At 32.1% G+C, this 14658-nt stretch overlaps 3 protein-coding genes across 4 annotated transcripts in view; 2 read left to right on the top strand and 1 right to left on the bottom strand.

Annotated features, from left to right (window-relative positions):
- Positions 1-219: 219 nt before the first annotated feature.
- Positions 220-14658, bottom strand: part of LOC126851210 (flotillin-2) — a 41846-nt gene continuing 27407 nt past the window's right edge. The window contains exons 2-8 of the mRNA XM_050594919.1: positions 3202-3498; positions 2848-3080; positions 2608-2727; positions 2297-2511; positions 1903-2086; positions 1690-1836; positions 220-1503 (exon numbers count right to left, since the gene is read on the bottom strand). Of these exons, the coding sequence (XP_050450876.1) occupies positions 1474-1503; positions 1690-1836; positions 1903-2086; positions 2297-2511; positions 2608-2727; positions 2848-3080; positions 3202-3498 (1226 nt within the window). The 3' untranslated portion in view covers positions 220-1473. The remainder of the gene's footprint in view (positions 1504-1689; positions 1837-1902; positions 2087-2296; positions 2512-2607; positions 2728-2847; positions 3081-3201; positions 3499-14658) is intronic.
- LOC126851204 (glucose dehydrogenase [FAD, quinone]-like) lies at positions 4627-9509 on the top strand. 2 transcript variants are annotated; one of them, XM_050594907.1, is made up of 6 exons: positions 4627-4709; positions 6277-6347; positions 7037-7230; positions 7360-7574; positions 7699-8875; positions 9131-9509. In XM_050594907.1, the coding sequence occupies exons 2-6, from the start codon at positions 6279-6281 to the stop codon at positions 9402-9404; spliced, it is 1929 nt and encodes a 642-aa protein (XP_050450864.1). In that variant the 5' UTR covers positions 4627-4709; positions 6277-6278; the 3' UTR covers positions 9405-9509. The 2 variants fall into 2 exon arrangements, with proteins under 2 accessions (XP_050450864.1, XP_050450863.1); XM_050594906.1 differs by lacking the exon at positions 4627-4709 and adding an exon at positions 5881-5946.
- On the top strand, positions 11728-14253 carry LOC126851219 (glucose dehydrogenase [FAD, quinone]). The gene is given in 3 exon segments (XM_050594937.1): positions 11728-11870; positions 12404-12717; positions 12816-14253. Coding segments are annotated over 3 exon segments (1890 nt in total). The 5' UTR covers positions 11728-11732.

Below are 14658 nucleotides of genomic sequence, written 5' to 3'. Positions count from 1 at the left end.
CGCACGTCCTGAACCGCGTTGAATGGCTACTCCTTTTTCTCTCTTTTGTTAAATCACTTTATTACATTGAACACAATGATATCGAAATTCTTATTTATATTGTTTATATTTAAACTTTAAATTTTAGTATATCAATTAGAAGCTGTTTATTATATATATATATATATATATATATATATATATATATATATATAATAAATTAAGCAGAATGCACTCACAACAAAATGTTGAGACAATGTACACGTGCAAATATTGGTTTTATAAAATAAAATAAATTTTTTTTTTTTTTGTAATTTAAGTATAAGCATGAAGTATAGTGTATCATATAATATAATAACTATTATATGAAAAAGTTAGTCCTTGTATAATAATAAGTCCAAAATATAGAATAAAATTTTTTTGTATGACACTTAGTTTACGAGAAAAAAGCCTTTGAAAATTAATATTCATTCATTTTAAGTTTGAATGATAATTCTAACAATCTTTATAATGATTATATTTATCTTGTCATCATCTTTTTAATTGTACAAATCACAATACATTCTGTATATCTCTTGTTAGATAAATTAAAACAAGAAAACATTGATCAACAATTTGTTAAAGAATATTCGAAGAATTTTGGAAAGAGCAAAAAGGATTTTTTTGGCAGTGATTTAATAGGCTTATTTCTCATTTTATATATTCATCAATTTTGAATATTAAATTAAGTTATTTAAGAGAGATTATAATTTTTCGTTTTAAATTTTCTCTCTTATCTTTTTATCATTCTTTTAGTAATTGTTGCTTACTACAGAAGCAGAGTAGTTTCTTAGGACATAATATTAGCAACTTGATAAAAATTTAACAAAATATTTCAGAATTAAATATGCTTTAACTTAAAATATGAATTTAGGATCTCAAAATAAGTAAACAAGTTCCTGTGGAGTTATGTCATCATTAACAAGCAGCTGATTATCATTATGATATTCGTAATTGTATATCCATAACTGTTTTAGGCACCAGCCATGGGCAGTGCTTTTTCATGAATTGAAAAAATTATCAATATTTATAACTGGAACAAGGTATATCAAAATCTTTGGATTGTCGCGTTTTGTGAATACGTAATCAAATATATCGCGCTAATCGCTTGTCTTCTAAATCATGATTACAATGATTTATTAACGAAATGTAATATTATCGCACACTGTATGCATTGTGTAAAATAAAAAACGCGCAAACATTACACGAGCAAGTAAAATAATTTCATTTTGCGCGATAAGGGATAACAAAGCGAATCTGCTGGCGTGCAGATTCACTGTTTCGGCTAAACTTGAGGTAGAGCAAAATTTAGGAAAGAGAAAAAAGCGGAGAATATCGTCGATAGATAATACAGCAAAAGAAAAATCTTTGGCAGTATATAGATTTTGCACCTTTCTCAAATTGATTCCAAGTTTGCACGCCCGGTCATCATCTTTTAATTCACATTGTTCAGCATTACTTTGCGCCTGGTATTTTTCCTAATACCTAAACATAAAACAATATCTATAGTTAATGAATCTATAATATTTGCTCACACTTATGTAAATATAAGCATCATCTGGACATAGGGATGCACGTTTGCCAAGCGACACGTGTGTTTTTTGGTGATTTACAGAAGCTATTTATTAATAAAAATGGATAAAAAGAATAAAAAAATATAAATAAACTTACTTTGGAAAGATCTACACCAGTCAATGCTTGTACAGCTGGAGGTACTTGCCCTACGAGACGCGTAAATTCTCCGCTAGTCGCATCGCTTCCACCGAGAAGCACGATTTCTTCCGTTCTTGCTAATGGCGCCGCGACTTCGGCTGCAATCTGTAAAAAAAGAAATATTCGCAAAATAATGTATATTACATCTAGAGAATAAAACGTAATACTTACCTTTGGCAAAGCATTTAGAGTGATGTTGAGTATAGCCGCCTCACCATACTTTTTATAAACTGCTGCTTTCATTCGCATACGTTCTGCTTCCGATATACCGATAGCTTCGAGAGCATGAGCCTCGGCTTCTCCGATTAATCGAATCTTCTCGGCTTCGGCTTTCGCCACGTACACAGTCTGAGTTCTTAAAAAAAATGTATTTAAACATTAAAAAATTTATAAATGTTATATGAAATGGAATCAATAACAATTGTCATTTAAAATAATTTATTATTTGATAATTTTATAGAAAAAACTGTTTTACATAAAATATCTTGCGTGTATTCGGTGATGTTCATTGAGCAGAACATTTCACTTTTTTACTTTTCTATTTTATATTATGAAAAATCCTCACCTTTTTCCCTCGGCTATTTTTCCCATTTTATAAAATTCAGCTTCGGCTGGTAATCGTACTGTACTCTGAAGTTCGTGTTCTTTTCGGCGAACTTCTTGCTCCTCGACTTCAATTTGCTTGCGCCTTTCCACGACTTCTATTTGTATCTCTTCATTTCGTATCCGCTGTTTTATTTTCGCTGCTTGAAGTTCATAAGCCAATTGAGCCTCAGCTTTCTAGAGATGATTAGAAAAGGATAAATACGTAGCAATAATCGTGGTTGAAACTATATTAAAAATATTAATCATGCATATTTCGTGAAAAATACTTACAGCTGTGTTTACTTCCTGATCAAAGTTAGCTTTCTGCAATTGATAAAGTCTTGCGTTGTCCTCTATCTTCGTATCAGTATTATATTTTATGTCCATTGCTGATTTCTCACATTCTGCTTCCTGTTATGGAACAATGAAAAACATTATGAGATCAATTAAAATAACAACTTCATCTTAAATAACAACTGCAAAATATACAATGTCAATACAATGGCAATACCGACTAATACGGAAACATACCCTAATACCAGCATCTCGATTTGCTTCGGCAACGCCAACATCAGCATCTCTTTTAACAGCAGCTGTTTGAGCTTTGCCTAGTGATGTCAAATATTGAACATCGTCGTAAACATCCTTTATTGTGAATGAGAGGATCTCAATGCCCATACGACCAACATCCGGCGCGGCAACTTCTCGTACAAGAGCTGCAAATTGGTCTCGATCCTTGTAGACTTCCTCTACCGAAAGCGTTCCTGAGAAACAAATTTTCTTTTAAAACCATAAGAATAATAGCTCTTGCCTTATTAGCGAATAATTAATTATTTCTGAGAATACAATTTTTTTATTGATTGAGATAAATGTTGACAAATGTACCTAATATAGCTCGTAGGTGGCCCTCCAAAGTGGATAAAATAGTTGTTTTGATCTCGTGGACGCTCTTTCCAAGAAATTGTTCACTAGCGGTGTGCAACAACTCATCGGCCTTCATGATTTTACACTGCGCTACTCCGGTGACTGTCAGCGGTACACCCTGTGCCGTTTCCACGCTCTCGCATACCGGATTCAGAGTCATTACCTCTAGTGACAATCGCTGCACATCAGTGACAAACCACCAAGTAAATGCGTATCCACCGACGATGGTCCTTTTCCTCATTGAGCCGCAACATCCTCCTGAAACATGAAGACAAGTAGTGCTTCATTAAACACGTTATCGTTAAAAATATTTATTTAAATCGCATCGTTACATGCATGATATCATATTTTTTTATTAGCGTATTATCATATTTATGTAAATGTCTCTTATATAAAAGCATATAATTTTACTCTACGATAAATCCATAATTCATCGAACTATCATTAAAAAAATTATGATCAGCATTTGAATTATGATAATGAGATCTTGCACACATGAAATAAGATTACAAAAACAACATTATAAAACCTAAGAAATATATATATATGATATAGAATGTAATCCAAACAACATATTATATATCTGTATCTTAATCACAATTATCTAAACATTCTTACATATTAAATATAATATGTAACTGAAAAAATGTTTAGAAATCGTTATATTCTTGATTTTTTTTTATACACGCTTTATCCCAAAAATTTTAGGATAAACTTCAATCAAATTTTAATCATAAATTCATAAATTGTATTACTCTATTAAATTGCACGAGTCTTTAAATTGTCAGCGCATATTATTTACACTTTTATGAATTTGACAATCTATTGCCACCTTGTTGAATAATACTGTGCACATGGAATGCATATAAATCAAAAAATGATATATGACACATATGGATTTAATTGCGCGAATTATGATAAATACATGTATCAGAATGCATATAAAAAATTCTCAATTTAATAATTTAATTGCAAATTACGGCAAGGTACAATATAGTAATTTATATTAAATATAATAAAATTATAAATTTACATAGACATAATAAAAAGATATTTTACAAAAAAAAAATATATATATATGTATTATATCATATATAAATTCAATCTATCATATTGTATCAAAATTACAAGATATATGTATGTATATAATGTATATTACGTCAAATTTATCTCTACGTGTGTGTGTGTGTGTGTGTGTGTGTGTGTGTGTGTTGTATTTACCCTCAGATCAAAATATAATAATATTTAATTGGTATACACAAGTGGGTGATATTTTTTGTCGAACTAAGCTGTCTTCTTTTATCACATATGCAATAGCAGAGCGCCCCTCTTCATATATCCAAAATATAAATCGCGCCACAGAGTTTATTTTCTCTCACAAACCAGCACAAATTGTACACCCACCAACGGGGTAACTCTGACTGAAGCTAGTGGAGTCTCGCAATACTAACCAGAAGAATTATCATTCGGTAAGACTTTAAAAAAAATTACATGGAATAATGTGTGTACCAATATAAAGATACTGTTTGTATTTTACTTGCTCTAAGCATCTTGTATAAATTAGGTTCCATTATGAAATCCCTTATCGTGAATATAAAAATTCAGAATTTGAATTCTATATATTGCATACAATACTAAGTATCATAATATATTCATATATGTATAATATATAGAAACTTTCATAAAATTAAAAAATATCTTTGTGAATATTGCTTATATCTTGGGAATTACTTTATTGATATAAAAAGAGGAAGTTTGAATAATAATGGATAACAAGTATAATATAAATAAAAAATTTCATTCTGAGTATAATGTATAATGTTACATATATATATAAATAAAAATCTTATGTCTTCTTGTCATTTCGTATTTTGGTGTTCATATTATAAATTGTGATAATCCATTATTTATATAAGATTTTCTATTGTTTTTAACAAATGCTAGTAATTTAAAAATATAATTTGTGAATACATAAATTATTCACGGTATTAAGAAAATACAATTTCTTATCCAACATATGATTTATAATTCAATGAATTCAACATGATGACTGTGGTATTAAAGATTGCAAAAAATATGATTAAAATTTTTCTCGATAATTTTTCGCTCTGACTCTATTATTCATTTTATATTTAATATTCATTTATACATTTTTGTCTCATTTTTCTTTCAAAAGCTTTTTAATAAATCGTTAAATATAAAAAATTGGACACTAAAAAACGCCTAATACTTTGATTTTTTTTTAAGATTGATAACTGTATAAGTGCTTTCCTCAACAATAATCCATGTGATATGAATCTCGCTTGAAGCCAAGCGATGACGTCACACCATATGTGTTCTCTTTGTCGATGAGAGATATGTTCTTGACCACACGTGATTTTCTCGAATAGCGAATATAGTAGCAGTAGTTAATCTTATTTTACTTGCTCCGAATGAAGAAATTTTTACCAAGCCTTTCGCGCCTGTACATATATAATATATATACACGCGCGATTTTATAGGAGAATACGTGCTCTTCGATCGTTATGGCAAAAATTTATCACAAACAGGCAATAATAAACTTTCACATGGAACGTTCGGAGCAGAACGTAGTTTCTTTCAGATCATTCAAAGTATAAGTAGTGTTAAAAAGTTAATTATTTTTAACATGCCATATTATTAAAAGGGATCGATAAAAATTAAAGTAACACAATACACGTAATTAAAGTAAGTAGCACAACATGTAAAAAGTTACACAAATTATATAATACTTTATCTCATTTGGTAAAGTTAAAGATAAAGTGGTATGGTATACTATTATTTTTAATGATATATTCATGAATCATAACTGATGTTCATTTTTAAGAGCAAAATAAACTTTAATTGACACAAATAATATCGATTTAAATTCACAATTTCTTTTATATAACACAATTTATAATTCATTATTATTTGTGTTTCATTGTATCTTAATTAATACATTTTATTTTTTCATCTTTCTTTTCCTCTGTCTTTTTTATTTTTTATTTATTGATGATATTGGTCTTTAAATTGCAGATATGCAATGGTACTTCTTTTTGCTAGCTTTAGCGCACTATGTCACTGCTACTCCTACCAAAGCGTATCAGGTAAATAAAATAATAGTAGTATCGAGAGAACTATAAATAACATAACAAGGATATTAAATTGTCACAGATTTTTAATTATTAAAATGGTTATTATACTCGTATAAGTGTATAAATATCGTAAAATTGTATAGAACTGAATAGATACTTGTAAAAACGTGTTCATTAATGTTATCATATCGTTATCGTTTAAATGCATGTATTAAGTACAGTCTTTTTCCGCAACTCGAAAGAATTCTGACTATTAGATATAGAGACATTGAAATTACTAGCTGCGGGCAGCGTACCTTACAAAAAAAATCTCGCAATAATTCGGACAGCACAATTATGCGGGTGTTATCATATAGGCTAAGGTTATATGTTAAATTTGTATAGATGCATTAAAATCTGTCAAGAAATATTTTCTTACATACTTAAAAATATAGGCACGATCACTAAATAGCTTTGATTGCTCTAATTGCTCTAAGTGCAATTACTAAATAGTTTTAGATTACTTTGCCTGATTGCGAAATGTATATTTTCCTTATCACAAGTCTACAAGTTTTAGTCTTGGTAAGCATTTATTTCATATTAAAAGAAAGCCTCTATACACATAAGTTTTCGGAACAGCTAAAATTTACTTAGATGATTGCAAATACTTTTAAATAACAAAACTTTTCATTTATGCCCATTTAAAGCGATTATTATTCCAGACAGAACAAGCAAACAGCAACAACGTAATCAGCAAATGTTGCCCCTGCCAGTTTGAGGATACGCAATATATGGATTATGCTTGTGGAAGCAGCACTTTTATGAACCTAATTCAAAATGCGATATCCTTCAGATGCGACATTGCTGATTCTTGCCGGCGTTTGGGTAGCGACGAAGCACCAAAGGAGACTGAATGGTATAAAATCTACAAGATCTCTCATAAAATAATTTTTGCAATAAATTATAGTTGCGCTCCGTTATTTTTACTTAGAAGTGCCTCTTCGCCTATTGTTAAAAATTGTCAATATTGTCAATTGTTTTTTAGGTTCGATTTTATAATCATCGGCGCAGGTGTGGCAGGGCCAATAATCGCGAGAAGATTGAGTGATAATCCATGGCGAAAGGTTTTGCTTATCGAAGCTGGCCCGGAAGAACCTACTATGACAGCGATACCAGGACTTGCGTTTAAAGCCATTCATACATCTCTCGATTGGAAATTCAAAACGGAACCAACATCACCGCATCCTACTGCTTGTTTAAGTATAAAATATATCATCTTACAATATGTTGTTTGATCTAATACAGTTTTTCGTATGAACAATGCATAATATTTTTATCGCAAGTAAAAAGTAACATTAATATATCAATGTTGACATCCTTTTAGAAACAAACGGCGTCTGCAATTGGCCAAGAGGCAAGATGATTGCCGGAACTGGCGGCTTCCACGGTATGATGTACATTCGAGGTCATCCTGAAATTTATAATCGCTGGGCGCAGGCGGGAAATACTGGCTGGTCCTATGATGAAATCACTCGTTATTTTGAACGAGTGGAGAATCCAGTCTCTCCGATAATCTTGTCGAACAAACAGAGTTTAAATAAACGCGGCATGATGAATATTCAGCATTTTCCACATCAACCGGAGTTCGCAAACGTGCTGCTGACAGCTGCCAAAGAGCTGGGTTACAACTCCCAATTAAAGGAATATAATCAAACTGGTGTTTCGATCGCGCCGATGACAATTGAGAACGGTATGCGTCTCACGACTTCCAAGGCATACTTGAGGCCCGTCTCTGATCGCAAAAATCTGCGAGTATTAATAAACGCACAAGTTACCAAGATTCTAATTAGTCCGTGGGAAAAGAAAGCTAATGGCGTAGAGCTGATAGATAAGAACGGTCAAAAGAGAGTGGTGAAATGCGATAAAGAAGTGATCTTGACGGCCGGTGCTATAGGCTCACCGCACATTCTTATGAATTCTGGTATAGGTCCTGAAAAAGACCTCGCTAATCTCGGTATTAAAGTTTACAAAGATTTGCCGGTCGGCCAAAGTTTGCACAATCATGTATCCGTGGCGGTTCCTATGAGCATCAGAGACATACCGTATGAGACCTTGACTATGGATGCCGTAAATGAGTACCTAAAGAACAAAAACGGTTCGCTGGCTAGTACGGGCCTCACTCAAGTCACCGCCTTCTTTGAAAGCAAATATGCGGTCAACGGCGTGCCGGACATTCAAGCCTTCTTCGACGGTTTCAGTTCATCTTGTCCGAAGACTGGTCTGCCAAATGAGTGCGTTGATGGTAGGATTGGCGATTGTACGGATAGGAGAAAGATCGTGGCCAGACCCACGGTGGTTTGCACGGAGAGTCAAGGCAGTATGAAACTCCGATCGAGTAATCCTTTGGATCCACCGCTATTGTATCCAGATTATTTCACAAATGAGAAAGACTTGATGATCTTGCTTGAAGGTATCAGAAAAGTCAGCAAGTTTATCGACGCACCTATTATGAAAAAGTGGGATCTTCGTTTGGAACAAGTGAGAAATCCATTATGCAACGAGTAAGTATTATATTATCACTCAATAAGTAAGATGCGATATATTAGCAGATTAGCAAAGAGATCAGCATAATAAAATTTGATATTTATGAAATATTTTCTGGACTATCTGATACATTTAAATAATAATGTCCGAGCTTTTCTATTCTTTTTTTAATACAATAAAAGTCAAAAACAAAACAAAAAAATTATTTGCACTTAAATGTTGATTTCTTAAAATTATTTGCAAATTTTTTATCATATTTTTAATTTTATTAGCTATCATTTTGATTCGGATGCCTTTTGGATGTGTCAAATACGCGCGGAAACTGGACCGGAAAATCATCAATCCGGAACATGCAAGATGGGACCGAGTAACGATCCAACCGCGGTAGTGGATCCTGAACTTCGAGTACACGGTATAGCCAACATTCGTGTCGCCGATGCTTCTATCTTTCCCATCTTGCCAAATTCGAATCCTATCGCTGGTATCATGATGGTAGCAGAAAAAGCAGCCGATATGATTAATAATGCTTGGCCGCAAAGTCATTAAATATAACAATGCAGTACATTATGTAGTAATATACATATAAGAAGTCCCAAAACTGTTAAACGCATTTTTTTAATAATAAATTCTTTGGTCAAGTTAAAATCATTTTTTTTTAGCAAAAATAGTGCAAGAGAATCATTTGCAACTTTTTTATTTTTTGCATCACAAGTCTTTATAACTAAATTTTAGATAAAAATTTTTTAATTACAGTATATAATTAAAATTATAGTACTGAAATTAATAAAAAAATTGTACTTAACGATTTGTTATTCATTTTGAAGTTTTAAAAACATTCTCTTTGATTAATTAATATACTTCAATATTTATAATTAATATACTTCAATATTTGCGTTAAAAAATTGATTATTAAAATTGATTAAATTTAAAAATTTTAATACTTTTAAGAGATATAATAATAAAATAATTAAATTTTACAATGTTCTAAATTTTATAATATTTATTCTCATAATTCAGAACAATTTTCTGATATCACCATTTTTGTAAATAAATAATTAAAATTTAAATAATAAAACGTACGCATTATAGCAACATTTTTTTGTGCTATTGATACAGCTGCTTGTTAATCACGTAGATATCGAAGAAGAGAGAAAGTGCGCGAGTAGCTCGTGTGTGTGTCTTTCTGCCCGTGTGTTGGCCATGAAAGCAAAGAGAAAGACGTTGACACGGTGTCATACATAAAAAAACCAGAGTCTTTCAACATGATTCATACGAGAAAGAAAAAAAATGATGCGTTGCGCGCGTGCGATAGATTTCTAAATATTTCTAATTATTCATAATATTTATTGTTCATTGCAAAATTGCATACCAAACCAAGGCAAATGACTTACTTGCGGATTATTTTGTAGTTTTCACGACAAAAACATGGTTTAATATAATTACATTGCCCTCAGCGAGCATAGCGAGAATACTATTTATTTGGAAAATAAATAGTAGTTTTACTCATTTCTCTTTTTCCTTTCTCTCTCTGTATTTGTTTTAACTACAAGAAGTGCATTTATGAAAAAAATTTTTATCTTATTATCGAACGATTGTATCACATTTTTAAATTACAAAAATATATATATATATATATATATATATATATATATATTCTCAATTATATATTATTCTCTCTCCTTCCTTTATTAAAATAAAAATTCTTATATGTATAAAAAAATATTCTACATAAAATAAAATAACTACATATTTATAAAGAACAATGCAAATAATTATACTAAAAAATAGTTTAGTCTTAAGACACAGATTTCGAGCAATGAACTTTACAGAGCCACTAAATTTTCATGTTGGCATTGAAAGGATATACTAGGGGCCAACTGGTTTTCACTCTGCACATTCACCAGTACACTGTGCAGTCTGGTTCTTACCGGTGCTAGTCTCATTTCGCTTATAACGATTTTGCCGGTTTATCATCGAACATTCGTATATTTTTAATTAAGTTTACCAAACAAGCTTGAGACAGTATTGTACGCGTTGCAGAATATAATCGAGATGACTCAAGTGTGAATAATCATAAATATTGAGAGAGTGCTTAATACAACGAGAAAGTGTAATACAAGTTTACGCAGATACCAATAAGACACGGAGAAACTATAGAACTAATGGAACAACACTGAAAAATCAACGCAGAAATGTACGCGAGTGACAAATTAATTGGCACGTTGCTAACAACCATGATAATTATTGCAAAGATATTCTTGTGATAATAATATCTGCAAATGTCCCACCTGATGGATTTGAGTGATGTCGAAATGTCATAAGTAGTAGTAACTAAATTTTGTTGGCTTATATAAGCTTGTCAGAGAACAAAAGGTAGGAATACACATAACAGAAATTACAAACGCTAACGTAATTTCAGCTTTCGTGTGGTAAACTTGAGATAAGTGTTGTGCATATAATTAAAATATAAACAATATGATATAATTTATAAAATAAAATGATTAAATGTAATCATATGTATCTAATATCTAATACGCTTTACGTATATTATACGTATGTATATTTATGCATCTGCAATCAATTCTAAAGTAATTAATTGTTTGGACTTATAAATGTGAAAAACTGAAAAAAAATTTTATGTAAAAGATTGGCGAATGTCACGTACAAAATATTAAGATATTAAACGTTAAGAATAGCTTACATATGATATTGAGACAAGTAAATAAACATTTGATTTTTATTAGTAAAGTTAATTAGTAATTTGCTTTCAGAAAATTTATTTGTTCAAACTGACGTTTGAAAGAATAATGCTCGAATGACATGCATTTGGATACTATTTGGATTACTGATGTTTGGCGGTGGAAATAAATAGAAATGGCAACAATATTGACCAATTTTTTCGGTACAACTTCCGTTCTTGGATTTAGTTTAATTCCGCTTTTGGCCATCGGTCTCACTGTATATAAATACAACAGTCTCGATCCAGAATCACATCCGCAAGATGCACAAGAGGTATAAAAAAATTTTTTTTAATTTATAGAAAAGGAAGAAAGAAGTAGAGTTTTTTTTAAAACATTAATGTTTTAAAAACTTGGGCGCTAACTTTTTAAAGAAGCATTTTTCGATCCATGTTTATCTTTTTGTTCAGAATTAAATGTCCTATAAAATCTCAAAGTCTGATCGGAATAAAGCCTACTATATATAAAAAATATATATAAAAAATAGTATAAAAAATTTTCTATAAATTTTTCTCTCCTCTTCTTATAAATTTGCCTTCTATATAAATTTCTTTATATATATATATACACAGAATATTTTTAAATTTGCGATTAAAAATATTATAGCAGAAAACTTTACAAAAAAGTAATTTAAAAAATGACATTTACAAGAAAAAGAAGATAAAAAAAGTTATATCTATAAAATTAGATTATGCGTTAATTATTTTAAATATCTGAAAGAAATATAAGAGCGATTTATACACATATACAATACAATAGCCAAACGTTCGAGTATTAGAGACATAACAAATTGCGATGCGATTTCAGTTGCTGCGAATGTACGATTTCATAGTGATTGGAGGTGGAAGCGCAGGTGCTGTGGTCGCCTCGAGATTGTCAGAGATAGCAAATTGGACAGTGTTACTTTTAGAAGCTGGCGATGATGAAAATGAAATTTCGGATATTCCTTTGCTTGCCGGATATACTCAGCTTACAAAATTTGATTGGAAGTATCAAACCTCACCTTCAACTACTTCCGCCTATTGCCTCGCTATGATAGGCGACAAGTGTAATTGGCCTCGAGGCAAAGTTCTGGGAGGAAGCAGCGTTCTTAATGCTATGATTTATGTTCGTGGTAATCGGCAAGTAGACATGTCATTTTAATTACTAAAATTATTAAACGTTAGAGAAATATGTATCAAGTAGAAACAATCAAATGACAATTAAATATTTATTTTAGACACGATTACGATAATTGGGCTCGATTAGGAAATAATGGATGGAGCTACGAGGAAGTGCTCCCTTATTTTCTCAAATCCGAAGATAATCGAAATCCATACTTGGCGAGAACACCTTATCATAAAACAGGAGGTTATCTGACCGTACAAGAGCCACCCTGGAGAAGTCCTTTGGCTCTCGCTTTCTTGCAAGCTGGCCAAGAAATGGGTTACGAGAATCGCGACATAAATGGATTCAATCAAACCGGTTTCATGTTGACACAAGCAACGATTCGACGTGGCAGTCGATGCTCAACGGCGAAGGCTTTTTTACGACCGGTAAAAAACAGATCAAATCTGCACATAGCGATGCATACTCAGGTTCTAAAGGTGCTCTTTAACGCGGAGAAAAGAGCAATAGGCGTAAAATTTCTTCGCGATGGTAAACAAGGAATCGTAAGATGCAGAAGAGAAATCATCTTATCCGCTGGCGCGATTAATTCGCCTCAGTTGCTCATGCTCTCAGGAATCGGTCCCAGTGAACATTTGACCAAGTTTGGTATACCAGTGTTATCCAATCTACGGGTCGGAGATAATCTTCAGGATCACGTGGGTCTTGGTGGACTCACTTTTATCATAAATGATCAGATTACTTTAATGAGAGAGCGCTTTCAGACTTTTCCGGTGATGTTCGAATATATCGTGAAGGAGCGTGGACCTATGACCACGCCGGGTATCGAAGGATTGGCCTTTCTTAATAGCAAATATGCTAACAAATCCGGTGATTATCCAGACGTGCAGTTCCATTTCGCGCCAAGTTCCGTCAACTCTGATGGCGAACAAATAAAAAAAATCACCGGTCTAAAAGATCGAGTATATAATACTATGTATAAACCTTTGCGCAAAGCCGAAACCTGGTCAATTCTACCGCTTTTGCTACGGCCCAAGAGCACAGGATGGATCAGGTTGAAGAATAAAAACCCTCTAGTTCAACCGGAAATTAACCCAAATTATTTCACGCATAAAGAGGATATGGATGTTCTCGTGGAGGGAATCAGATTAGCGATGCAAGTATCTAACACCCGCGCATTTCAACGATTCGGCTCCAGACCTCACACCATCCGCATGCCAGGTTGTCACAAATATGCATTCAATACGTACGAATACTGGGAGTGCGCTGTGCGACACTTTACCTTCACGATTTACCATCCAACGGGTACTTGTAAAATGGGACCGCAGGGCGATCCTACAGCCGTCGTGGATCCTCGATTAAGGGTTTACGGAGTTAAAGGGCTTAGGGTCGTTGATGCTTCCATAATGCCGACCATTGTCAGTGGCAATCCGAATGCGCCGACCATCATGATCGGCGAAAAAGCCAGTGATATTATCAAGGAAGACTGGCGGATCAAAAAAAAACGAACTGCTAAAAGGTGACGAACGAAATTCTTTTCGTCAAAATAAAATTAAGATTTAATGTCGCATTTTTTAGATATAATCAAAATTATTATATGGAAAAATGTATTATTAAATTTTCGTTATTTTTTTTATTAGTTAATGTTATTTCAGTTTTTTAATATTTTTAATAGTTTATCGTTTTTATATTATTATATAATTTTTTTCGTTAACTCTCTTCTTTTATTTATATAAATTCAATAGATCTTTTATTCTTGTCTCTTTCTTTCTTCCTCTTTCCCCTTTCCTCTTTCTTTCTCCCACATTCTCTGCTTTTTCTCTCTCTTTCCCTCTCTTTTATTTATGCCTGCCTTTCTCTCTCTCCTTCTTTTTCCCTCATTTACGTGCACGTATGCACGTATCTATTTTATAATGTTTCAAATATATAACAATCTAAAGATACATTTATGAAAA

This window comes from Cataglyphis hispanica, chromosome 7, assembly GCF_021464435.1.
Source record: "Cataglyphis hispanica isolate Lineage 1 chromosome 7, ULB_Chis1_1.0, whole genome shotgun sequence".
Taxonomy (NCBI): domain Eukaryota; kingdom Metazoa; phylum Arthropoda; class Insecta; order Hymenoptera; family Formicidae; genus Cataglyphis; species Cataglyphis hispanica.
This window is presented reverse-complemented; position numbering and strand designations above follow the sequence as displayed.

Coding starts and splice junctions, on each gene's coding strand:
- LOC126851204 (XM_050594907.1), top strand. CDS start 6,279: ATGCAATGGTACTTCTTTTTGCTAGCTTTAGCGCACTATGTCACTGCT. Junction 7,575..7,698: donor GCATCCTACTGCTTGTTTAA/GTATAAAATATA, acceptor ACATCCTTTTAG/AAACAAACGGCGTCTGCAAT. Junction 8,876..9,130: donor AGAAATCCATTATGCAACGA/GTAAGTATTATA, acceptor TAATTTTATTAG/CTATCATTTTGATTCGGATG.